Genomic DNA, 25815 nt, shown 5'->3' on the forward strand with positions numbered 1-25815 from the left:
CGGTGGCTGGTTTCTCCAGCCAAGAGCACCCCCGCGGCCACCCCCCCGCTGTGCACCGCCTGCTGGGCTTTCCCCGGGCGCCTGACCCCTGCTCTGTCTCCCACCGGGTCATCTCATCGCCTTCTAGGAGTCAATATTTGAATTGTCCCACTTGACTTTTGAGACGATTGAGGCCCAGCCAGAGAGAGACACCGTGTGCCCGGTGTCCCACAGTGGGTCAGTGTCAGAGCCAGGCCTCGAAGCCCGGTCGGCTTGATGACAAACCCCGTGCTCCTAGCGGTTGGAGTTTCCTGCCTGGGAGATGGCTCAGGCCGAGTCCAGCGCAGAGCACTCCTGCGGGAGCACGGAGAAGAGTGCACATGGAGGCCCGAGAGCTAGGCACGGCAGGGCAGGACCCGAGCTCCACAGTTTAGAGGTGGCCCCTCTGAGGCTGTCTGCCGTGGGCCGAGGAACCTATGAGCAAGGGGGCGGGATGTGGCCCTGCTTCTGGACTAGTCTCCAGGTGCTTGGGACCTCCCTGCCCATGTGACCCCAGACCACTCTGGGCCTCTGTGGGCCTCTTCCCATTTGTTTCTCAAGGGAGGACAGAGCTTCTGTGGACCTCTCCCCAGGGTCAAAGTGGAGCAAGGAATACTGTTAGCATGGATTAGGGCAAGGGCAGGCCTGGACCTATGTGGGCCCAATCAGGGAGGGAAGGAGCTAAGGGTGGGAAAGAAGGTGGGGAGTGGCCTGTGGGTCGGGGAGGGGAAAGGCCTGGTGCTGCAGGCTGGTGGCCGCTGGATGGAGGGGTGAGCTCCCGTCATTGCCCTGCCATGTGCTCCTGGGCGGACACTGCAGCTCCTGAGTCTGGTGTCCTTGTCACCAGCATCAGGACCATGCTTCTGGTGCCGTGGTACTAAACAGAGGCGCTAGATACAGTCCCTAAGAACAGGGAGCATGAGGGCTTTTCCTGGCTCTGTAAAGCCACCCAGAGGTCCCCACCTTCTCCCCCAGGAGCCGGGGTGTAGACCTTGCCGGAAGAAGGCGTCTGCTTTTTGTGGGGGGCCAGACGCAGACTCTGGACTTTGGAGCCTTTCTTACGGAGTGTCCTCTCCTGCCGTCCTTTGGTCAGCTTCCTGAAGTTCTTGGGGGTGGGGACCTGGGTGTGAACTTTGCTTCCGGGACCCACACCTGTGCCACTCTCCCTGAGGCCCCTGGGCTCGGTGAGGGATGGAGATTCCCCCGCCCCCCTGCCAGATTGGCCTGTGCGGGAAACCACCCAGCCCACGTTGCACTGAGCAGCCGCCCCGGGGCCCCCGAGGCTGGCCCCTGCCAGCAGTGGGCCAGATGTGTTTTCTCGGATGGTGTAAGGAGCTTCTTCTGTGTGGGTGTCCTCGCATGATGTGTGGGCTGCTATGTTTTGATCGAAGGGAGCCAAACTGATTTTCCTGGCCCATCCAAAGCAGAAAGTTAAATAAACACAGCCAAGTATTATCACAGGACGCGAGGAAAATGAACTCTGTCCCCACGGGCGGCCCACATCTGGCAAGCGCTGGGCCTCTCAGGGCAGTGGGATGACACAGATGTGATTAATGGTAGGAGGGGCTTGCTGTAGCCCCCACCCAGGGGCAGGCCTCGTCCTTCCAGGGCTGTGTGCCATTCCTGGGGCCTGGGGCGGCTGCGGGGGGCTTGTCTTCGGCTGCATCCCTTGCCGTCTGCCAGGCCCTTTGCAGCTCCCCCTTCGGCTTTTGGAGGCTGCTTTTCCCTTGTCCATCCTGGTGCTCGCAGTGGAAGTGCAGCCTGTGAAACAGGCCCAGGCGCCCGGCCCCGATGCGGGGAGGTGACCAGCATAGCTGGGACACAGGCCGACTTGTCAGAATTTTCCATCCCTCTGCTCAAGGCCATGGTGGGCCGAACAGCCACACGTGGGGCCAGAGTCTATCGTTGGCATGTCCCCCGCCTTGTCACCTGACAGTCAGCCCTCACTGAACTTAAGTGGGCTGGACCGCTTCCCAGAGTTCCATATAGGACTCTGGACGGGAACTTTGGGCTGGGAGGAAGTGAGCGGTGTGGCATTCCACGTTCCCGAATCCTGCCGTGATTCAGGTGGTGCATGGGCGAATGAGGCTTGTCCCCCACTCCACACTTCTGTGTTTATTCCCCTATTAGGCAAGTGTTACTTAGTATGTTTCTTCTAATATCTATTAGAAAAATTGTGAGTAGCACTGGATGTGTGATATCACGTGGAGTGTCCTTTGGAGGTGAGAAGGGAAGGTATTTAAGCAAAGGAGGGAGGCAGAGGTAAAGAAAAGTTTTCTGTAACTCTTAGTGCAGGCTGTGCGTGCTCCTGGCCAAGCTCCCAGGAGGTCTGGGGAGGTCCAGCCAGCCCTGGGGACAGGGCAGCCGAGGGGCCGGTCACCACTCTGGGTGTCCTGCATGCCCAGGAAAACTCCCACTGTACCCGCCTTGCCCGTCATCGTCTCCGGAACGGCAGGCGGGGCCCGTGCTGTCAGTCCTGCCCTGGTGGGGCCAGCTGCCTGGTGGAGACACCAGGACCCTGAAGGCCCCCCCCCCGTGCATTCTAAACACCATGGGTGGGCAATGGGGCGGTGCTGGGGGACACGTCTGTGCCAGTGAAATGTCCCCCTCCCAAATCAGACTTATTAAAAGTATTGACTCCTGAAACTGTTAAGTATTTATGAGGCTTGCCCTTCCTCCCGGGACATCAATGCGGAATTACCAAACGTTTGGAAATGGTCATTACACTTCGTTCCTGTGGACAGCTTGGGGCTTTTGATACGAAGGAGGAGACGGAGAGCTGGTCTGTGCATCCCAAACCAGATGAAAACACTTACACACACACATGCACACGCACATCAGTTTTCAATAAGAGACTCAGTTTCCTCTTTGCGTGTGTTTAAGATAAACCACATGTATAACAAGGTAGTGACATTTATTTACAGTATGTTAGCACAGAGGAGAAGTTGTTAAGGGGTTGTAAAAAAATATTAGTTTCCACTCTATGATGCTTTTTTTAAAAAAATGCAGTTGGAGAAAACGCGAGAGAGTGGGATTCTGGTCACGTCCACTCCTTCCTTTGCATCCTGGACAGTGGACAGATCTGGGTGGGCGCTGTCCCTTTCTCTCCTGAGTGAGGAGCCGGACCCCAGGCTATGTCCCGTGACCCCCGTGGTTCCACACCCACCTTCAGGTTCCTGGTGCACAGGGGGCCTCTTCCGTCCACCTCTCTGTGCATGGCAGAGGTGCCCTTGGCTTTGTCACCTTCCGCCAGGGTGGGACAGCTGGTGGCTGAGTACCCACTGTTGCCACTGATGCAGGAAGTGGGAACCAGACCTTGTTGTAAATCCATGTTTATAGCTGCATGTTGCTGGTTAACGAGATCGTGCAGGGGTGACTGTATGAAATGAAATATATATATGAACGAGGAGATTAACCTCAGGGAGAGGGGATTAAACCAGAGGACAGCCTGGGAGGCCTGAGGCCCTCCACGTGTTAAGGCCCAGGCAGGCAGTTCCCCTGAAAGGGAATTTGCAGGAAACCCCCCCAGTCCCGAGCAGATTTATTGGGAGCACAGACACAATAATCCTATTTAGTGTCCCTCGCTGTGTGCCAGGCACTGGGCTAAGCTATTTACATGTGTTCCTTCATTTTGCCTTCAAATCAAATGAGGATTTTATGACTCCCACTTTATCTATTTTTAAAAGTTTTATTTATTTTTTAGACCCAGTGTGGGGCTCGAACTCATGACCCCCAGGCCAAGAGTCACATGCTCTTCCGGGAGCTGGCTGGGGGTCCCCACTCCTGCTTTATAGATGAGGGCTTGAGACTGGGAAGGGCCCTGGGGAGAGTGTGGGGTCCCCCCCCTAGGCTGCACCCTAGGCTGATCACATAGACCCAGCTCTGGAGGCTTCCAAAAAGAGGTGACATGTCAATCCTGAGCCAGGAGAGGCAGGTGGGGCTGGTGGTAGGTGCATGAGCTCTGGGAGCCACGAGACCTGGCTTCGAATCGGAGCCCTGACTCCTGTTGCTTATATAATTTAACCGCCTTAAAAACATTCATGTCAGCCCTGGTTTCCCCACCTGTAAAATGGGCGCCATCCTCTAGTCCCTCCACGGGGCCTATGGGAGGATTACACGTTCTACACATGATAATGTGCTTGGAGAGCAGGTGTGCTGTCTCTCACATCACTGACGCGTGTGGTCTTGTGTGCAGTGAAGTGGGGGGTGGGAGAAAGAGGAGGTGTAGAGGGTCTCCCTAAAGGGGCTGAGAATGCAGGTGGGGGCGAGGCGTCATGGTTTCCCTCTGCCAGGCGCCTGGGCGTCGGGCTTGGAGCAGACACATTAGAGTAGCTTCTCGCTTTATCCCTCGGGCCACCATGCAGGGTGGCCGTGTGCAGAGAGGATCCCTAACCCGCGCAGGCCACAGCACACCACGGTGGACAGGAGTTGACCTTCAGGCATCTTCCTTTGCCTGCCCCCTGCTGCAGATGGGGGGCTAACCTGAGTCCAGGGGCTGGGTGGTCAGGGAGAGATTAGCGGAGGAGGTGAGCCTGACCTCCGGGCAGGGTTTCTGACTGGCAGAGAAGGGTGGCTTTGAGGCTGGTGGTCAGGCTGACCCTGGGGCCTTGGACGAGAAGCCTGCAGCTCTGGGCCTGGGTCCAGGTGTCCCCACAGAACCCAAAGGAGGGCCCGGCTGGGCTGGGCGGGGCTGCCGCAGACCCGTCCCCTCCCCCACCCATTTCTCTTTCCTTGTTGAGGCAAATGCAATCTGATTTGGTTTTCCTGAATTCACGTGGGAGCAGGAAACTCTTTATTTACATTAAAAAAGAGACCCAAAGACTTCTAAGAATTTTTCTGTGATTTTTATCATTCTTCCTGAAATAGGATTTGCGTGTACGTGTGGAAGAAAATCAGAATTTTATCTGTGGCGAAAGTGGAGACTCACCCTGGCTCTCCACTGGTTCTCCCACTCTGAGCCGCCCCTGGGGCCCCAGCTGTGGGCTTCAGAGCTCCAGGCTGGGGCTGTAGTTGTGGGTGGTCCCTGCTGTCCAGGGGCCTGCTGGGCACCTTCCCTAGCTCCCACGCCTCCTTTCTGTGTACACCGTGGGTCCTCACTGTTTCCACCTGTTTCTGCCTCACTCCGAGATTGGGATTCATTCAGTCCTTCATCCCATTGCCTGGTTGTTCATTTATTTAGTCACTCAGCTCTTAGGTGCCTCCCCCCTTGCCCTGGGACACAACCATGACAGCGCTTATCGACGGGGTCTTCACAGTCTAAGGGTTGAAGGTCAAAGTCAAAGTCCCTTTCTCCTCTTTCTCTTAGGTCCTAGGTTCCTGGAGGTACTCAGTGCTTAAGCAAAGGAGGGAAAAGGCCAAATACATATTGGACATATGTCTTAAAAATCAGCAAACTCTTTGTCCCAGCAATCCTGAGAAAAATAACTGACCAGGCTCATGGCCGTGGGTGAGGTGTGTTACAACACGGCTTCTCATACGGTAGACAGTGACCGGGAGTAGCCTGGGTGTCCAGTGCCGGGCCAGTGGCTCGGCTGGTCCCGGAGCCTCTGAGGACAGGGCCACCGTCACTGGTGACAGTGGCCCCGCACGGTTTTTATGTGAGAAGATGTTGATCACGGTACCTGGCTAAGCTAGAGAAGCAGGCTCTGGAGCCGTTAGTGGTGTTCAGTGACATGTGTTCTTACAGCTTTCTGGGAGGCTGCAACAACGTATTTATACCCAGAAAGCTGTACTTTTCCTTTCTCAATTCTAACTCCCATGTATTTGCTGGTTTTCTACATTGTACATTATTACTGATGTCAGAGACTTTTATAAAAAGAAAAAAGATGTTTAATCTAGGAAACAATAAGAAAAGGGCAACTCTGAGTGAGTTCTGGGTTTCTGGCATACCTGGGATCCTAAGGGGGCAGAGCCTGGGGAGTGGGGGAGAGCTGGGGAGGGGGGGAGAGCTGCAGTGGCCTGAGCGCTGGGCTCTCCGTGGCTTCCCGTGGCTTCCCGTGGCTTCCCGTGGCTTCTAGGGCTGGCTCCATCCCCCCAGCCACCGCCCCTTCCCTCTCTGCACCTTCTGTGGCAGGTGCCTTTATCTAGTGCTGTGCTTACTGGGCACCTGTCTTCCCAAATCTATACTCGTTTGTGCCCTGTCTGGGACCTTGATATTGGCCGGTTGGTGGGAGTATTTACACTACAGAAAACATGCTACACACCAGCGACTTTTCTCCCTGAACCACCTGTGAAACATTGGCCAACACGCCACTGTCTCCACTGGTTTCCCCTTGACATCCCAAGGAACCTGTGTGCGTGGGGAGACCCCAGAGGATGGTTCCCCTGGTGCTGGCTCAGGAAGGAATCTTCTTCTGTAAATTAGAATCATTGGGGAGAGAATCAGAGTCTTCCTTTGGTTGGCTGGCCCTGCTCAGTCTGGAGCTAGAGCTCCTGTTCATTGAGGGCCGAAGTGAGACAAAGGGGTTAAGAATCCCAGTCTCAGCTTCACGCTGTCCCAGCTCTGTGACGTTGGGCAAGTTGCTTGGTCTCGGTTTCGTCATCTATAAAAAGGGGTCAATAAATGTACTTGCGGGATGGTGTAGGCCAACGTGCGTGAGAATCACCTGCTGGGTCCCTCCCCCAGAGGTTCTGCTTTTCAGAGTCTGCATTTCTTTCCTTTTTTTCCCCTCCTTTTTAAAGGCTTATTTATTTATTTATTTACCTTTTAATATTGTATTTATTGGACAGACAGAGACACAGCGAGAGAGGAACACAAGCAGGGGGAGTAGGGGAGGGAGAAGGAGGATTCCTGCTAAGCAGGGAGCCCGACGCAGGACGAGATCCCAAGACCCTGGGATCATGACCTGAGCAGACGCTTCACAACTGAGCCACTCAGGCTCCCTATTTATTTATTTATTTGAGAGAGAGAGAGAAAGAGAAAGACATCTCAAGCGGACTGTGCACTGAGCACAGAGCCCGACTTGGGGCTCGATCTCACCACCCTGAGATCCTGACCTGAGCCACTAAGAGTCAGCTGCTCCCGCGACTAAGCCGCCCAGAGGCCAGGAGAGGCTGCATTTCTCACAACCTGCCAGGTGGTCTGGGGACCACATTCAGAGAAGCTGCAGAGCTTGGTGCCTGGTGAGGGCTCGGGAGAACCTGATGTTGGGAACTTGGTGTGTGTAGACTCCAGGGCCGGGAAACTAGGGCGCCTGGGTTCCAGGTCTGCTTTCTGTCTTCTCCGCTGCCTCCTGGGTGGCCTATTTTGCTTCTCTGGGACTTTATTTTCCCTTCTGTGAAATGGGTCAGTAAAGGCTTGACTTTTTGGGCAGCAGCTGAAGGAGCATCTGTAAAAGCCCTCTGATACCAGGTGATTCTGGTTAAGAGTTGGGGGAGGCTTTGCTGACCTCTGCCTCCTCACCCACTTGGGACAGGCATGGCTGGGCAAGTTGTGGCAGTGCACCGGTCCCTGGGGGCTGCTGACCTCCCTGGGCCTTGCTCCTCCTCCAACAGAGCTTCGGGGTACTGTGTCAATAAAATAAGAAGAGAGTCGTTCTAACTCACTTGGATGCTTCACTGTTCCTGATTCCGTTATCCACTAAAGTGGACATATTGGGTGTCTCTGTGACATTCAGTTTCCTCTTTTCCTGCCCCATAGTTGGGCTGGAATGGGCAGGGCCAGGGGTGCCTTGCTGGATGTTCATGGCTCTGAGCTAAAGCCACACTTGGAAACATCCCCACTGGCCTTGTGAGCCCGTGAACTGGCTTCTGGACAGATGCTCTGGCCCCCCGGACCCCACTGCCTCATCCAAGAAGAGAGGATTTTCAAGACTTTGTCAGAGGGAAGCTGGGAGGCTGAAGCGGGAGCCAGTGTGTGGGGTGCTCGGCATGGGGCCTGGTGCCACAGTGGAGGTTGGGTTTCCCCAGGGCAGCAGTCCTTGCTCTGGCCTGGATCTGCTCCAGTTGGATATATACCCAAGTGCAGTGGAAAGTATGTGTGTGAATGTGTGCGGTGCGTGTGTGCCGTGCATAGTACTTGAGGAAGGGGACGCTGTATGGACCAGGATGGAGAAGGCCAATAGATTTTAGCCTGCTTTGTTGAGGCTTTTGAAGGTGCATCCGTGTGTAGTGAGAAGGAAAGCCCTGATCGATTAGTGATGTCTGCCATAGGTGCAGGATCACGGAGCTGGGCTAGGTTTGCCACATGCATTCCTTCTCTGGTCAGGTGAAAATCTATTTCTCGGGGTGCTTGGGTGGCTCAGTGGGTTAAAGCCTCTGCCTTCAGCTCAGGTCATGGTCCTAGGGTCCTGGGATCGATGCGGGCTCTTTGCTCAGCGGGGAGCCTGCTTCCCTTCCTCTCTCTCTCTGCCTGCCTCTCTGCCTACTTGTGATCTCTGTCAAATAAATAAAATCTTTAAAAAAAATTATAAAAAAAAAGAAAAGAAAATCTATTTCTCTCCTACTTCCAGCACACTCGAAGGGCGTCACATCCCTCACCCTAGTTTTCACATTGTCATTATCATTGTCTTCATTTTTAAGCAAAGAGTGGAGGAGAGGAATCCCATTTCTGCAAGGTTGCTCCAAATCTAGATTCTGCTGGGATTGGCACTCCTGTTCCTTCCACAGATGTCTCCCAGCTTCTCTTTTGGGGTGTGTGGTGTGGGATGATGATGGGGGGTTCGGAAAGGGAGGGGAGATGAGCCGGCACAGAGGCTGAGCTCCCTGGCTGTGACCACCAGAGGGTTCCACCTTTAGGGACACCATCCCTGCGCTGTGGCAGGGACCAGGAGGTAGTGATGCCAAAGGACACAGGGCTGTCACTGGGCCCTTCCTGGGGTGGGGTGGGTCAGTCTCCCAGGAAAACTGATCTCGCTGTTGGAGCCTTCCCGTCTTCGTAAGTGCAATGAGACCGCAGCTGCCAGCTGGGAACCTGGAGGAGAGAATGCTGACGCTGACTGCCTGTTTACCTTGGGCTGTGTGCTTTTGGAATACCGTCTTATTCCATTCAGTCTCTGGACCCTCCTGTCAGGGGAGTACTCGTAGTATGCCCATTTCACAGAGGAGGAAACTGAAGGTCAGAGTGGATCAAGCATCTTGTCCCAGATTTACTGGCCTGAAAGTGGTCAAGCTGGAGGAACAGTCCTGGGGATCCCTATTTTAGGACCCCCTCCTTGAACGCCTCCATTTTACAGATTCTCTCCGGGTATCCTCATCTATTCCATCTGTCCCGCTCGACGAGCTCTGGCGGGTGACTTCTGGAAGGTTCACCTTCCCAGTAAGGATGGACCAACTTCGTTTTTGGAGTTCTTGGACTATTACTGGATGTCCTTCTGTTCTCACTGTTGTCCCGTTAAGCAAGGCAAGGGAGAGAAAAGGAAGATAATGGGGGAGCAAGATCCAGGCTTCTGACCCCTCGGCCCAGGATGGACCCGGGGGGACGATTTATGAATAATTCTCAGAAAGTTTGCATCTTCTCATAGGTGCTTGTTCTAAAGCCAGTGCTTAAGGGGAAAGCCAGGCATTGCTAAGATTGCTGTAAACATTGATTACGAAGCTGCTGACTTGGAGACCCACCCACACTCTCTTGATGGGTTTGGGCAACAGCTTTGCCTCCCACCTTGGAACATACTGCCTTTCGTTTTCAGCACTAGATTGGGGGAAGAAGTCTTCTGGGTGGGAGCCATGTTGTCCAAAAAGTAGATTTCTTTAAATCCTTGACTCACCCTCTTGGTGGTAAGGTGTGGACCGATGGATGAGGGGCCTGCAGGTCCCTCGTCCTCGCTCCCGGGCTGAGCTCCCTGGGGAAAAGGCAGGTGGTCTTAACTGAGCTATTTCAATTGTTACTTTGGTTTTGGCAGGTGGTCAGGGAATCATGAGCGCTAAGTAAATGGGTCATGGTGTGACCCTGTTATGAGATCTTGGCTCCTCTGAGGGTCTGAGCTTGGTGCTGAGGAGGCTGCCGTGGGGAGTCTTGGGTAGTCTGGGCTTTAACTGCAGAGAACATTTGCTTCCTCATGCTGTCCCTCCTCCCAGCTCAACCTGCTGCCCAGAACCCATCCCTGCCTGAGAGGACCCTGGAGAGTATAGGCCTCGTGGTTGGGTTTGTTTGCCCTTGACCCTAGTCATTTTGCCAGATGCCAGAGATGGTCATGGGCTACACTTTACAGCATATCTGTGTGAGTTAGACAAAAGGCTGACCGTGCCTTTATGCAAAAGTTAGGTACTTCTTGCTTTAGGCATTCCTAGCCCTGCACCAGGACACGCTGTTTAGTGGACAGAGTGTGGGATAAATTTGTACCCTCTCTTACTACCTCTGCTAGGTCCCTCATGCAGTGCACAACCCGCTCAACTGTACACAGCCATCCTCCTTGCTTTATACTTTTTCATTTCTTGAGATTGTTAGTACTACAAACCAGGAATAATGACACTCCATTTCATGTTTGACAATGGGAATCTGGGCTCTAGGTATATCCTTTATCTTCCTTGGCCCTGGCTTGGTGTGAGTAAGACGGTTTCTTTAAGGATGAGCCCAGGAGAGGCAGTCATGTGCCCCTTGCTTAGCTCACCACCTCCACTGGGACAGGGATGCCTCCAGGGAGCCTCTGTCAGGCCGCTGTGGGCCCAGCGCCTTCCTAAGGGTGGGATGATCAGTGGGGCCAAGGCCAGTAAAGCACGGAGAGGTCCCCTAAGACTTTGGAAACACCACCTGAGAATACTCTCAAAATAAAAGCCATTAATTTAGTGGTTCTTAGACCTCTCTTTGGCAGGCAGGTTGTGGTAGTGGTGTTCTAGATCTTTCTGATGAAAAGCATGGATCCTTTTCCCAGAAAAATGCCTGTCTATTCACATGTCTAGAGGCTTACATCCAGGGGCAGGGCCTTCTCAGATCCTTGAAGCCTGGCCAAGCAGCTGGCACTGGCGTGGCTTTGGGAGGAGGGAAGGAGGGTTCCTGGGCCCTGCTGACCTTGCTGGGGTCTTCCTCTGGCCCTTGGGTCAGTACTTCTCTTCATCTCTCTCGTTCACCTCCTGACAGTCCTTAGAACTTGTCCTAAGCTTTCCTGCCTCTGACCTGTGCCCTGTCTGCCAACCCAGGTTCTGTCTGACCTTGATACCTGCCCCCCTGGAGGAAGTGGCCCTGGGGAAGGCGGCTTACACACGTGCCCACCTGGTGCCCCATGTCCTGTGCTGGTGGGTTTCCCAAGCCCTGAGGCCCAGCTCACACACTCTTTGGGCCTCACCGGCATGTGTTGATGACAAGGCCATCCTGATACGCAGGGGCAGGCTGTGGGCCCTTCCTGAGCAGGAGAGTTGTTGTCCCTTACGAGCCTGCTGCTGAGTTGGGGACACAGTGTCTGGTGATGCTCACGAGCTGTATACTCCCATGGGGCAAGCAGACATCCACGACTTGTGATCCCAGAGCAGAGAGAGACTATGGAATTCTGATCTGTCAGAAGCCTTGATAGAGCTTCAGAATCCTTCTTAACACAGCCTAAAAACTATGGTTAATATATCCCGTGCACGCTCCAATGTGAACACATGCCCTGCCTCCCCTCTGTGTATCCATACTTGCTGCCGCACCCGGCCCCCGGCCCTTTGTGTTCACACTCACTGTGCCCTCTCCCCGTGCTTACACACTTGTACCCACACTACCTCTTGTTGTGTGCACACTGGCTTTGTGCACCCACCCTACCCTTGCCAATGGCCAGCATTCACAGGAGCAGACATCCCTGTGTTCCCCTTGAGACGGGACAGGGTGGGGGTGTGATTTGGCCTCAGTGGTGTCAAACACCTTTAAATTAAAAAGTTAGAGGGAGAGTCTGGGAAAGTCTCCGGAAAGCACCTAACTCCTCTGGCCAGCGGGACAGCCCCTTTGGGTGTTATCCCGATGGGCCATAGTGCTGGTAGCCTTTTCTCTGAGATGCTCAACCCTCAACCCCAAAGCCATGGCTTGTTCCCATCAGGAACACATGAAGCATGGTGTGTTTCTACCTTCAATAGATGAAATGTGGGGGTGGGATGTTAGTGGGGTACATGCCAGCAGGTGTAGGAAAATGCTTTCATGCCCCATGGCACCGGGTGGGCTGGCCCATAGCTCCTTGCTGTGAGAGACGTGGTTCTGGAGATGGCGGTGTGACGCCTATGGCGACGTCGGCCACTTTGAACTTCCCCAGCCGGCCAACACCGGGTCGCCCTCCTCTGCCACCTCTGCAGGCTTCTTGTCCTTGGGAAGAGAGCCTGGAATCCTCCTAAGAGCTCCAAAATGGCAGATGTCTTCAGCCTTCCCATGATGGTGGAAGCCAGATCTTAAGGACGGAAGGATGTGGCATTTTGGGGACATCCCCAGACCTTCAGATCTGGAAGGTCACACTTCTCAACCAGAGAACACGGGGCTGTTTGTCCTGGTACCCGGAGTACACTGCGCACAAAGGGAGAACTGGGGTCATGCATTAACGTCATGGTGCCCGTCATCGACATGGTACCCGTAGGGATGCACGCAGACGTTGCTGAAGGTGACCAACAGAATCGCCGCATGGTAAACTTACAGACTGAGAACGGTTTCTTAATGGAGGCAAAATGCGTAGATCTTGAAGTGAGTGAATGGTGAGGTGCAAAGGAAATGGATTTTCAGGTGTGGCTGTGGGCGCTGTTAACAACAGCTCCCTTCACGCACGGCTGGCTTCGGATCGTTGGATGCATCGTCGGACGCATAGTCCGCCCGGGTTTTGGGGGCTGTCTGGTTGGAATCAACTTAGCGAGTAAGATCCGTTTCATCTGGGGCGAGGTCTTGATTCATATTTACACAGCGGTGGGTTTGAAAACCCACCGCAGCTGTAACTTGCTGAGTTAGGGCAAGAGCCTTGGCCTCACCCCAGCTCGCCCCTGCCTTTCATCGTATGGATTCTGCATCTCTACGCTTAGGACGCAAACTTGGGAAAGAGTGAACACTCTGTTAGCGTTCCTTGGCCTGTTGCTTCTTGTTGTGGATGTCCCCTCTCAGGTGCGGTCTGCGAGGCTCTGGCTGGGGAGCGGGAGCGGGGACAGATACATGATCAAGGGGGCTGTGCCCTGCAGAGCGGGACTTGTTAATCCCCAGAGCTGTTCCAGTCCCAGCACCAAACCCGCTGAGTGCCTGAGCCCCTCTCCAGCAGGGGCCTCCAGCACTGCACACAAGTCTTCCTGCCACCATACTGCTCAGGGACCGTTATGATCTGCCTTCAAGATGGCAAAACTGAAGCCTAGAGGTTCAGTAATTTGCTCAAGAGGCAGAACCAAGATTCGAATCCAGGACGATAGCCTAGCCTGTGTGTTCTTCTCACTGCTTGGCTGCCCAGCACGCTTGTGGACCTGCCTTCCGTGGGGAGGGCGGGGGGTGCTGCTTATGAGTCCTGAGCTGCTAGGATCCTGGACAGCGTCCTCTTGTGCCTCTGTATACGGTGGTTTCAGGATGCATCGATCTGTCCTTCAGACCCAGTTGTGGGTTTTAACCCAAACTCCGCATGTACTCCCTGTAACTGTGTAAGACCTCGGGCACGTTGCTTGGCCTCTCTGGGAGGCCGTTGATGAGGCGTACATGTGGTATTGCTTGGGAAGCTCTCCGCACCGCTCCTGGCTCACCGTGTATGCCTACGGAAGACAGCGGCGGTGCAGAGGGCACGGGCAGGACCTGCTAGCTTCAGCTTGCACATGTGTAGAACTTCAGAGACCGTTAAATCTGGAAAATACTGTGTATGCACATTTTTGGCTTAAACAAAGTTCCATTTTTACAGAGTCCATAACCCAGCTTTAATATTATTATGTTCCCCAGACTGGGATTAATTCCAGGATAAGAGCTTTATTATGTCGAATAGAGTTCCTCCCGTGCTCCCCTCGTGCTTGGCCTCCATCTCCACCAGCCTGGTCTTCCATGCTGGGGTACAGCGTGGTGGAGGTGCCCTATCCCTGTGCAGCCTTGTTTTGTGGGCTCAGAGGCAGGGTGGAGAGGTGAGTTGCTTTCTGATGTTACAGGCATTGACTGCTGACCACTGGACCTTAGCATATCCCGAAGTCTGTCTGTGGGCCAGGTCTCTCAGTGTGAACAACAGCACCCCATGCTCTTCCAACCTCTGAGAGTGATCTTATTTGTTTCACAAACAAGCTATCAAATTTCAGTGGTGGTTTAAGGAGCTTTTGGGAGGAGAACAGTGTCTGCGGGATCAAGGAGAGGTCTGAGTCTCTGCGGTCTTCCCGCGAGTGACGAATGACTTTACCTCCAGTAGAAACTCTGATCATAGATAGTGATCAGCGGGAGCACGTAGAGAAAGATCCTGATGTGGCATCTGGCTCTAGGCCGTGCTGTGATTGACTCATGATGTCTGCTAGGGACACGGAAGTGCAGAAACCATACTGATCCAGCACTTACGTGCTTTTCAGGTTTTATTCTGATTATTTTACATCTCTGTGAAACCAACAAAGGCCTCTTTGTAGGCTCTATCCCCTTGCTTCTGATTGTGGGTATTAGAAGGACCCCCACAAATGACCCTTCTTCCTTGCCCTGTTCCCGGACACCCTGATGGCCTGTTTGTACAGTGTCAAAACTCACAGGCCCATCTCTGTTCTCTCTTTCAGTTGAAGAGGGGGAGGCCTCGGACTTCTCGCTGGCCTGGGATTCCTCCGTGACAGCATCAGGTAAATGCCCAGGGGGCTGCTGGGGGAGTTGCTGGGGGTCCTGGGGGGTGGGCTCAGGAACTCAGGAAGCCACCCAGCTGGTTATGGAAATCATATTCTTCATGTCACATTCCTGTCTCCAGGCCAGACTAGCCCGTGCACACGATTTTTATATCAGTTCCATATGGTCAATAAAATCTATTACATACGGAGACTAATGTGCCCTATTCTCCTGGGGGACCACGTTTCCTTCTTGTGGGCGGATTCTGATGGACCACGATACCTCCGTGACACAGGCTTTGAAGCCCCCTGCCATGGGCCTCACTGCACATTCATTCCAGTCTAATTGCATAAAACCCACTTTAATAGGATGTTTAAACTCCAATCGAAATCACAGTCCCCAGACTTCCCCTCCCAGACGTGGCTGCTCTGCTCTCCCAGGCCGGCAACCCCAGCCCATGCCTCCAGGGGGAGGTAATCGGGAAGTTCAGACTTCTGGGGCACGTGGCCCCCATCGGGTGATGCTGGTGACTTGGCAGTCAGGGGACTTGGGATTTTGGCTCACTTCTGTCCTTGCATGAGCTCCTCTGTGCCTCAGTTTCCCCAGCTCTAAAAAGGAGTGAAGGGATAAAGTTTTCCTAACTCGAAAGTCCTACACTTTGGAGCTGCCTGTGGAACTTGCAATTAGAACTGGCTGTGGGGTCCTTGGGAGCTCCTGAGTGGAAGGTATGACTCCTGTTTGCTCTGCATCCAGCCAACACCTCTCTGGGCAATGGCTTCGGCTCCTAGTCCAGCAGGTGCAGCCTCTCCAGCCTCGTGCCTGTCCTAGGATCCTGACCAACTGGTTCTGGATTCCTGAGGGAGCTGGAGGCAGGCCATTCTCAAGGAATCTTGGACCTGAGAAGACTCTGAGGGAATCATTTAGTCCAACTTTCTTGTCTTCTAGCTGGGGAAACTGAGGCACAGAGGGAACTTTGCTCTGGGTCAGTAGTTCCAGAAATGTGGTGTGAGGCATCAGGCATATGAACATTTAATGCTCGGATGGTTATACATTGAATTTGTGATTTAATGGCTATTTGTGATTGATGCTAAATTCATTTAAGTGAGAAAATTGCGTTGACAGTTTTAAGTAATGGCACATAATGCTTGGGTTGAGCAAAAATCATGAAGATGGTTTGCAAATGACTGAGATTTGGGAAATGCTGGTATAGATTACACGGAAGGGGAGTGGACAGCTAGCAAACCTGGGTTCGGGGGCTCTGTGTCCAGTGCTCTTTCCAGCATGAATGGGACACTGTTTGGAGAGTCTGAAGGATCCTGGCTGATTCAGTTTTGGGCACGGTCATATCTGCAGGTGCCTGGCCCTTGGTGACAGGGGCTCTCTCCATGGGCGAGAGGTGTTATCTGAAGCCAGAATGAGGGGGGCAGTGCTCACATTTTCAGAAGAGTCCAGGGTTAGGACAGACCTGGGGGTCCATACTCGGTAGGTTGGAGGAAGGGACTGCATAGCCCCTGTCCCATCTCTTTCTGTGCAGGGGAGACACACTCCCGGGGTTGGTGGAAACACAGTGAGATTATAAATCTCCATGTCTCCTCCAGGGACCCTGACCCACATTGGGGTGCATGAGCTCAGGCTTCGGCCAACTCTGAAAATGATCCCCACTGTGCTCCAAACCCCCGAACCAGGAAAGTGTCCAGCGTGGTGTCCGTATAAGGTCCTGCCACCGGGCCGCTTTCCCAATGGTGCCAGAGGCAGTAGAGACAGACAGGAACAGCAGTGCGGTGCAGGGAGGGCAGTGGCATCAGTCGTGGAGGAGGACAGCCCTGCGTCCAGTGGGGGGCCCTACTGATGCCTCCCTAGGACAGGGAACTGTCTCTTGGTCTGTGATGCCGAGCGGCTGTATGGGGGCCCTGCTGGTCTTGGGGTCTCTGCTGCCACTGTGGAACCTCAGGGGCTCTCTGGGGTGGCCGGGCATCATAGAGGTGGCGGGATTTGTCTGTTTCCAGCCAAGAGCTGAGCAGGCCCCATATGCGTGTGCAGAAAGATGTACACGGCTCTTTGTGAGTCCTTTCCAGTCCTCAGGGACTTCGTGGTGCCAGTTCAGCTTCGGATGGTCCGCTAGGAGATGGAGAGAGGGAGGGCAAAGCATCCGGGCACTGGATAATCCACAGCCAAGCAATGGATTTTGTTTTCTTTGGCCCATTTCTGGTGAATTTTTTACAGTGCACGTAGTACATTTTCCTTCCCAAGTTCGTTGGGCTTGGGCTACGGAAGTCAGCTTGGATTCCCTGAGCTTGGGGGTCTTGAGCTGGTGCAAATCCTGGGTGAAGGGACAAAGTCAGTTTGGGAGGCAGCGCTGGACGAGGGTGATGTCACATTTGTTGAGCCTTGACTTGGTGCGCTTTCCCTGCGCCCTCTGCTCCAGCCATCACGACAGCCCCGTGAGGCGGGGGCTCTTTCCAGAAGCTGCTCCAGAGCTTCTCCACAGGCTGGTTTAGGGCTGGCCATCTGGTGGCGGACAGGGCCAGCGGCCTGGTTAAAGCTGCTTTAGTATAACGCTTTTCATTAAGCTGAGAAAATGTCACTTGGCCGCATCAGAGAACGGGGGCAGGTGCCAAGGAAGATTACGGGGAGCAGAGCCTCTCCGAGCCGCCCTTGGCACTGCTCTGAGAACTGCCGTCTTCATTTGGCGGATGGGGGAAGGAGGCTCAGAGCTGTGTGGCAGCAGATCCGAGGTCCCTGGCCAGCAAACTGGGGAGAAGGGACTCGAACCTGAGTCCTCCTGCGGCCAGACCCTGTGGTCTCACCTCCGTGATGCCTGGCGCTGGAGGGGCAGTGAGGGCGAACCGGACCGGGGGGCATTGCGGGGGCTTGACGAGGATCCCTGGGGGTACCGGCCATGGAGGGTCTGGGGCTCCTCCGATCAAGGGAATCCAGGGCGCGGTGAGCAGGGTGGGCTGAGCGCGCTTCACCGGGAGGAGCATGGGCAGCTCCTTTCCTAAGGGGGCCCCGCAGCCAGGCTGCAAGTTTGGCGCGGTGCCCTTCCCCCTCGACCGCTTCGCCCTGGCTCTGGGAGCGTGATGGAGAACCCCAATAAAGAAGCAGAATGCTCTGTGTTCTCTCTGCTCACCTCTGGCCTCCTCCAGGCTCCCCTGCCCTGGGGGACCCTGTGGTTACCACCCCCAGGAACAACCTGGCCTGCCGAGTCTGTGCCCTCGTGTCGGGCCCCTGACAGTGATGGAGAGCCCGCTCGCGGCAGTGTTCTCTGGCCAGGCTTCCCGGGAGTGGGGGAGCCCTGGCCTCCTCCTGCCCCTCGCCAGCAGACACCGGGCTCCTGAGAGCAGAGCCCCGGGACTGAGCACTGCGCTCAGAGCCTGGGTGTGGGGAGCATAATAGAGCTGGGGTTTTAAATCATTCCCCGTTGGATCCTGATTTTTTTTTTTTTAAACCCATGGTCGGAGGCTGATGAGGGAGCTGATAGCTTATAAGGAGATAACTGAAGCATGATTCGGAAACTGTTTTGAGCCACGGATGCCTTTGAGCATCCAGGGGGAACATTTCACGTGTGATTTCAGGGAAGTTCATGGGTTTGAATGCCTTAGAGATGGGAGAGTCTTTTGGGAGAGCCCCAAAGAGTTCCTCCCTGTCCCAAGGCTGGCCTGTGGCCCAGGTGAGGGGGCAGGCTGGGGAGGGTCTGTGGTAAAATGTGACAGGCCCTGCTAGAGGCACACGGTGCCAGGGACCAGACCCAGAGCTGCTGGGTCATCTGAGTTTGTATATATTTATGTATTTATTATTATTATTATTATTTATTATTATTATTTTAAAAGATTTTATTTATCCATTTGCCAGAGAGAGAGAGCAAGAGAGAGCATGAGGGAGAGCACAAGCAGGTGGAGGGGCAGAGGGAGAAGCAGACTCCCCACCGAGCAGGGAGCCACATGTGGGACTCGATCCCGGGACCATGGAATAGTGACATGAGCCGAAGGCAGCTGGTTAACCAACTGAGCCACCCAGGCGTCCCTGTATTTATCATTTTTTAAAAAATTATTTATTTGAGAGAGAGAAGTCACACACAGGGGAAAAGGGTAGAGAGAGAAGCAGGCTCCCCGCTGAGCAGGGGGCCCGATGCGGGGCTCCGTCTCAGGACCCCAGGATCATGACGAGCAGAAACCGAGAGTTGGACTCCCAACCGACTAAGCCACCAGGGGCCCCTGTGTCGCCTAATATTTTCAAGGTTATCTAAATCGTAGCCTGCACTTGTCCTGCATTCCTTGTTAAGGCCAAATAATGTTCTGCTGTATGAGGAGACCACATTTTGTTTCTCTCTTCGTCCGTTAATGGATGTTTGGGTCATTTTCCCTCTTCGGCTGTGGTGAATACGCTGCTGCGAACTCCCGTGTGCCGGGCTCTGCTGGACACTCACTCGTTTTCAGCTCCGGGGGGAGTACACCCAGGAGTGGAGCTGCCGAGTCCTGTGGTCATGCTGCGTGACTTTTGGAGGAACGGCCGGATGGCTGCCCCAGCGGCGCCACATTTCACGCCCCCGCCAGTGCCGTGGGGGTTCCAGGTTCTCCGCACCTTCACCAACAATTGTTATTTTCCTTTTTTAAAATTTTTAAAATTTTTATTCTAGGGGAACCTGGGTGGCTCAGTGGGTTAAAGCCTCTGCCTTCAGCTCAGGTCATGATCCCAGGGTCCTGGGATCTAGCCCCGAGTTGGGCTCTCTGCTCAGCAGGGAGCCTGCTTCGTCCTCTCTCTCTGCCTGCCTCTCTGCCTGCTTGTGATCTCTGTCAGTCAAATAAATAAATAAAATCTTTAAAAAAAATTAAAAAAACTTTTATCCTAGCCTTCCTAAATGTGAAAAGGTATCTCATTTTGGATAGCTCATATTTAAAAAAAAAAAAAAAAATCTTTATTCAGGTCACAGAAAGGCCTTCTGCTGGCTGGTTTCAGCCTGGTCACGAATTAGGAGGTTGTTAAGGGTGCCCTTCCCAGAGGGACCTCTCTGTCCCCCTGCCCTGCCCTCCCACCAACTTCCCCTCTGAGGAGGCCTGTCTTCTCAACACTTCTTCTCCTTTCCTTCAAGCCTTTTGGAATGCGGTCTCCAAGTGGCAGGCACCAGGATGAGCGTGAGCCCTACAATGTGGGTTTTCAGTGAACCAGTCCAACCTGACTAAGCTTTGCCTCCCTTGCTCTGATCGCCGAGTTTGACCGGGGGCTGGGGGGGCTCATTTCTCTATAACTGTCTGGTCACAGTGTCACTGGAGCCTCTCAGCTCTCCTGGCTGGGTTCAGGACAGGTTGGGCTTCCTTCCAACATGGCAGCATGGGCTCAAGCTTGGGGATGGAGTGGGAGGAGGGTTGGTGGGGTGATCCGGAGATGGGAAACAGTTACTCTGACATACACTCATTGTCAGTGCCTGGGCAGGGTAGCCAGGGGGTGACAGACGCTCTAGGGACTGGAGAGAAACGCTCGATAAAAATAGTAGTTTGCGGGACACCTGGGTGGCTCAGTTGGTTTAGCGGCTGCCTTTGGCTCAGGTCATGATCCCAGCGTCTTGGGATTGAGTCCCACATTGGGCTCCTTGCTCTGTGGGGAGCCTGCTTCTCCCTCTGCCACTCTGTCTGCCTGTGCTCATTCTCTCTCTCTGACAAATAAATAAATAAAATCTTTAAAAAAAAATAGTAGTTTGCGATGGCCTGAGACCTTATCGGGGTGATCAGAGTTTTGGGCCTTCCTGCCACCTTGACAGGTCTCATTGTCCTGGTTAATGGGAAAATCATTTACAAACTACTTCTGGGAACCAGCCCTCCTTCTTGGTTCACATATAGAAACTGAGGCACAGAGATGCTAGTGGCTTGTTTTAAAAGTCACACGAGCAGGAAGTGGCAGAGCCAAGATTTGAACCCAGGCAGCTGACGTGTGAACATAGCACCAAAACTTTCACTGGCCGAGCTGCCTATGAGGGTGTTGTCCAGGCTGTTCATTGTAGAGGGAATCCAGAGGCTCGGTGAGAGACTCAGCTTTGTGCCCAGGTCCCTCCTGGGTCAGGTGAAAGGGTCTGACTCCTCTGCCCAGGAGGAGAGGGAGATGCATGTTTTGAAGACCTTGTATACATTTCCCGTCTCAGAGGCTAGGGAAACACTGGGGGCCAGACTCTCCCGCATGCCCAGCCCCAGCCTGCCTTCCCACTGGGGTAGCTGTGTGTTGGGCATGGGTGTGGCTCACAGGGGAGGCTGGTAACTGGGCTGCGGGCTCTGGGACCTGCTTGGGTGAGAAATTAGAGTAGTGTCTAGGTGACTGGTATCCTGGGGGCCCCATAGAGAAGGGGTGCTGGAGGCCTTTCCTTTTCCTTTCATTCTGGCTCTGGGTAAGCAGTGGCTTAGGGAGAGTGGTCAGGGTCCCCACTCCTGACAAAGATCGGAGCCTCCTCCCCACCCCTGCCGTCCTCACCCCAAGGTTCTGACGGTGAAGTGGATGGAAATGTCTGGAAAACTGGGCCTTTCACGCTGGGCGTCGAGGCCCCTCCAGGCAGCCCAGCCTATACTTCCGAACCTTCTAGGAGCTGTCTCCCCACCTCACTTGTTTCTCAAGAGTGTGTGTTTATTATTTCAATGACTTCTTAGAAGCTCTACCTACAACCTCTGCTTCTGCACCCCTGCCCCTTGTATTTCTCTCAGCCCCCTTTCCAGCTCTGTCCTGTACCAACCAGCTTACCTAGATGAAGTCCACAGGCATGGTGGAATACACGTGGCTCTCGCCCCCATGAGACCCGAGCTTCCTGTAACCCCCGGACCCACGCAGCCTCCTGTCTTAGAAGCCGCGTCGGGGTCGCTGGGTAGCTGGGCATTTGTGTTCTTAACTGCCCCTCCCCTGCGGGGCATTTGGACTACTTTTCCTCTTTCGGCTCTTATAAATAGTACCATGACGAGGACCTCGGTGTAGTAGGTGCTCTTTTTCTTAGGTGCTCCCAGCGTCTTCTGACTTTCTCTTTCCATCTTCAAGTCCAAGCTGGAGGAACTTGGCCCCCTGTTTCTCCCCACCCCTTGCCAGGTCCCTCACTTGAATTCTTCCCTGAGTGACCCTGCACCCTGTGCTCCGCTGTGGGTGTGTCCCAGCCCCCCGTGGCCAGGATACCGTGGCCAACAACGGACGGTCCAGGCTTCCTTTGGCTCCAGCTGTCCACCTCTCAAGCTTGAACCCCCCAACCCAGTCATGTGGACCAGGGGACATTTTAAAGGAGTAGAAAAGGTCTAAATAGATGTATAATTTTCCAGCATTTTAAAGACTTATGAAATGAGTTTTTATGTGGGGCCGGCTGGGGAGTTTCTCATTAGCTCGGCCAGGGTGTCTGTGGGGAGTTGAACTAAGTGGAACCAGGCAGGCTGGGCAGGAAGACACGGTGGCCCCGAGCTCACCAAGGGAGCGTGGCAGGCATGCGCCGGCTGGTCTGTGCCTCAGACCCCTGGCCAGGCCAGCGGGCCTGCGCCTTTGTTAGCGCTGCTTCCCCCAGCCCAGGAGGCCTGGAAACCTTCAGGGGGACCGGAGCTGAGAGGTGGCCACTCTGTTACCATGGTGAGCAGTCCATGAGGTGTAGGGCATCTGTGTCCTGCGTGCACATGGAGGCATGTACTTGTGTATGTGCACGTGTGCACACGGGTGTGTGTTTTGTGTGTGTGTGTGTGTGTGTGTGTGTGTGCATACCCAGATGCGATAGCCTTGACTCAGACCCCTGGAGACCCCAGGGCCTTTGCACTCCTCTGTACTGCATCCTGGGTCCCCAGGGCTGACTGGGACCTGTTCTGTGAGGGGGATGTGCTGTTTCCTGCCCGCCCTTTCCTTTGGCTCTGGACCAGCAAGGGGCTCCTGCTGGGCTACGCTTTGATCACGTCCTCTGTACCCTCTCTGCCGTGAACACGTGTGTGCAGAGCCCATGCACATATGTGCATGTGTGCTGGCGCCTGGGGTGTGTGAAGGAGCGTGTGTGGTGTCTCTCTTCAGCCTCCTCGTCTACCCTGAGCCTGGCCAGTGGTTTCACGGGAGTGAAACCACGGAGTGGGGCTCGTCTTGCTGGTTTTCACCTCTTGCATGGACTTGGGCTTTCTCTGAGGCAGGGACTCTGTGTCATTTGTCACCGCAGTGGGCATGGCTGGGTTAGGACTGAGTCCTCACTCCTGCTGACCCTGGTTGGTGGGGTGTTGCTTGTTTCCAAAGTGGAGACGGCTTCGGTGGGCTTGTGTGCCAGTCAGTGGTTTGGTGGACAGGGTCTGCTCTGAAAGGCAAAGGCTGTGAGTGTGTGCCCTGGGCCAGGCTTGATGCACCAACTGTGCAGCGTGGGTCAGTGCCCAGTAGGAAATAGCCAAGGTCAGCCCAGTCATGCTGCCTGGCTGCTCTTGGCTTCCTGGGCGGGCACTCTGCAGGGCCTGGCTCCTGGACTGGGGATGGTCAGCGCTGCATCAGCCAGTGTCTTGCTATAGGCTGAATGTGGCCCATGGGAGTTAGGCTGCTGTTCTCAGCTGACATTCTCCTAAAATCCTGTAGTGTGTGCACACACATACACACCACTCCATGTATGTATTAGTCTGAACCTGGCTAACTGATGCCAGCTTGGGTCAAAAACCCCACTTTTTTTCTTGCCCACACTAATAATTCTTTTCTCCTTCCTTGTGGTTAATGGCTTTAACTGATGGCTGCTGGCCATACTTGTTGGTAGTTAGGACATTGGACGGATACTGAATCCAGTAAATAGGACATTTTTTGCTTCTGCCTTTCTACATCTTACGGGTAAATACTTTGCAAACCCCACAAGCTTGGGGAGGCAGGGGTAGTGCCTGTTTTGCTCACTGTTGTATCTTCAGCAACTAGCTCTGGCTACCAGCAACTGTAGTAACAGTAACAGTAAAAATAATAGCCATCTAGTTATTAGTCCATGGTGCCGGGCATGAGGCTGGGCTGCAGTACACATGATCTCATTTAACCCTCCTGAAGCGCAGATTGTGGGAAGTATACCATCCCACAGAGGGCAGTTGAGGCTCAGAGGGGCTGAGAGCCTGGTGCAGGCTTTCCGAGCTCATGGGGCTAGAGCAAGGATTTAAGCCTGGGCTGGTTTTATCTGAGTCTAGGGCCCCCTTTTTCGTTGCTAGTTCAGTGGCTGGGACTGAGTGGAGATGAGTGGAGATGCTAAGAGCCCTAATGAGGTCGCTATAGTGACATACCTGAGGGGAGTGGGGGTGGCAGGGCCAGTATAGGAATGAGTGACGGCTGATGGTTGACCCACCAACGATTGTGGGGGCAGGCATGTGCATATACATACATGTGCATACACCCACACACCTTCACACACACACACACCTGTACCCACAACACACATGTACAGACACATATTCACACATGTCACTCCTCCAGCCCCCAGGGCACATACACGTTCATATACATGGCCTCCACACCTCGCACGTGCCCTAGCATGCACATGCATCCTACAGACTCAAGTATGAACACATGCAGACACGCATGCAGGCAGGAGTGCAGGGACACGTGCACATGTACGCAGTGTGCATTGGCACACACTTCAAACGTGTAGGGAGAGAGACATGAACACGCACGCAGCACGCCCCTGGGCTTGCAAATGAGCAGAAAAATCCTGCTTCTGGGCTGTGTCTCCTCAAGGACGGGGACTGTGCGGCTGTTCAAGACACCCGGGTTGTTCTGTGCTCTCTATTTTCTTTCTCTGCTTTTCTTTGGTTTCTTTGTTGTACCCTCGGTGCCTTAGACATACTTTCTGTCCAAAGATTCAAACCCCTGCTGCTGGGCCTGGTGCAGGGCTGACCCGTGTGCAGACACAGACCCCAGTGCCCATCTGTCTGTTCGCCTGCCTGGCCTGCTCTGGCCCACAGGCGCCCCCCCAGCCCCAACTTGGACATGACTTCATTTCCACCCTGCACCTGCCACTTTAAGAGTCCAGCGGCCTGGTGGGTCCGTCCCCAGGGTTGGGCTGAGGGAGGCCGGACAGCTGCGGGTTTGGGGGAAGCTTTGTTAGCTCCCAGGGGCCTCTTGGAGCCCAGGCAATGCTGGGGAAACCGAAACAAAGAGCGACAATGGCCTCCTTCCCTCCCTGGGCAGCCTCGGAGCAGGGCCTGCATGGGCGGCCTCTGGGGGCCCCTGTTATTTCCTGTGCTGGCTGCGGGGCTCCTCGCCAGCCACAAATGGGCAGGAAGCGGGGCAGGGCATCTCCTCCCCACCCGCTGGGCTGGCCCTCATAGGCCAGAGTAGCCGCTTCTGTGATCCGGGGGCTGGCAGGACAGGCCCTCTCCACCGTCTGCTGCTCCAGGCCTGCGGGGCTGGGCCTGCCCTGCTCAGGTCTGCCTGGGCCTCCCAGGAGGGGAAACCTGACCCCCGGCTCTGCTGACCTCTCCCTGCTGCAGACCCCACATGCTCCCACCATCTGTGCTGGAAGCCGAGTTTCTGCCACTGCTGGCCTTTGTGGCTGGAGGGCTCGCCCCACAGAACCAAGGATGAGGCTGGGCAGTGAGCTTTCTATTGGCTGTTAATTAATTCGTCTGGGATTGGGCTGGAAGTAAGATTAGGTTTAGTACCGTGGTTAGGGGTATGTTTAAGCCTAAGGTTAGGGTTAGTGTTAGTTTGAGGATAAGGTCAGGGTTAGCTTGGCCAAGTCCTAAAGACTTAAAAAAAGAAAAACCAACAAAAACCCCACCAGGAGTCTGAGCATGGATTTTGAAACAAACACACCTTTGTCTCAGGGCTGGATCTCACCCAGCACTAATTTTGGGGAGAGGCTCCCCACTAATTAGGTTTGTTCAACACCTAATTTGCAGGTGTCTGGACCATACTTGGCCCCAAGGATGCAGTGGTATCCAGCTCTCCAGGACACATTCTAGAGGGAGGACATAAGAGCCGTGTTCTTCCGTTCTTAGCTGTGAGGACACACTTGGCTGAGTTGGTCACCATCTCAGGACTCAGTCTCCTGATCTGTAAAGTGGGGATACTGAAGCCCTAGCTCGTGCCCCCCCCCCGCCCCCGCAAGGATGAGTGGGAATGTAGAGGTCACGTGCTCAGCACGGAGCCTAGCATAACCCAAGCACCTGTCAACACTGGCTCCGGGTGTTATTAATGGAATGAGATGAGATGGCCTTACATCGCTGGGCAGCTAA

At 54.3% G+C, this 25815-nt stretch overlaps 1 protein-coding gene across 1 annotated transcript in view; it reads left to right on the plus strand.

Annotated features, from left to right (window-relative positions):
• ZNF423 (zinc finger protein 423) overlaps positions 1 to 25815 on the plus strand; it is a 328748-nt gene that overhangs the window by 44658 nt on the left and 258275 nt on the right. Inside the window, exon 2 of the mRNA XM_047712029.1 lies at positions 14605 to 14664. Coding sequence (XP_047567985.1) covers positions 14605 to 14664 — 60 coding nt within the window. The remainder of the gene's footprint in view (positions 1 to 14604; positions 14665 to 25815) is intronic.

The sequence above is a fragment of the Lutra lutra genome, chromosome 17, assembly GCF_902655055.1.
Source record: "Lutra lutra chromosome 17, mLutLut1.2, whole genome shotgun sequence".
In the NCBI taxonomy this organism is placed as follows: domain Eukaryota; kingdom Metazoa; phylum Chordata; class Mammalia; order Carnivora; family Mustelidae; genus Lutra; species Lutra lutra.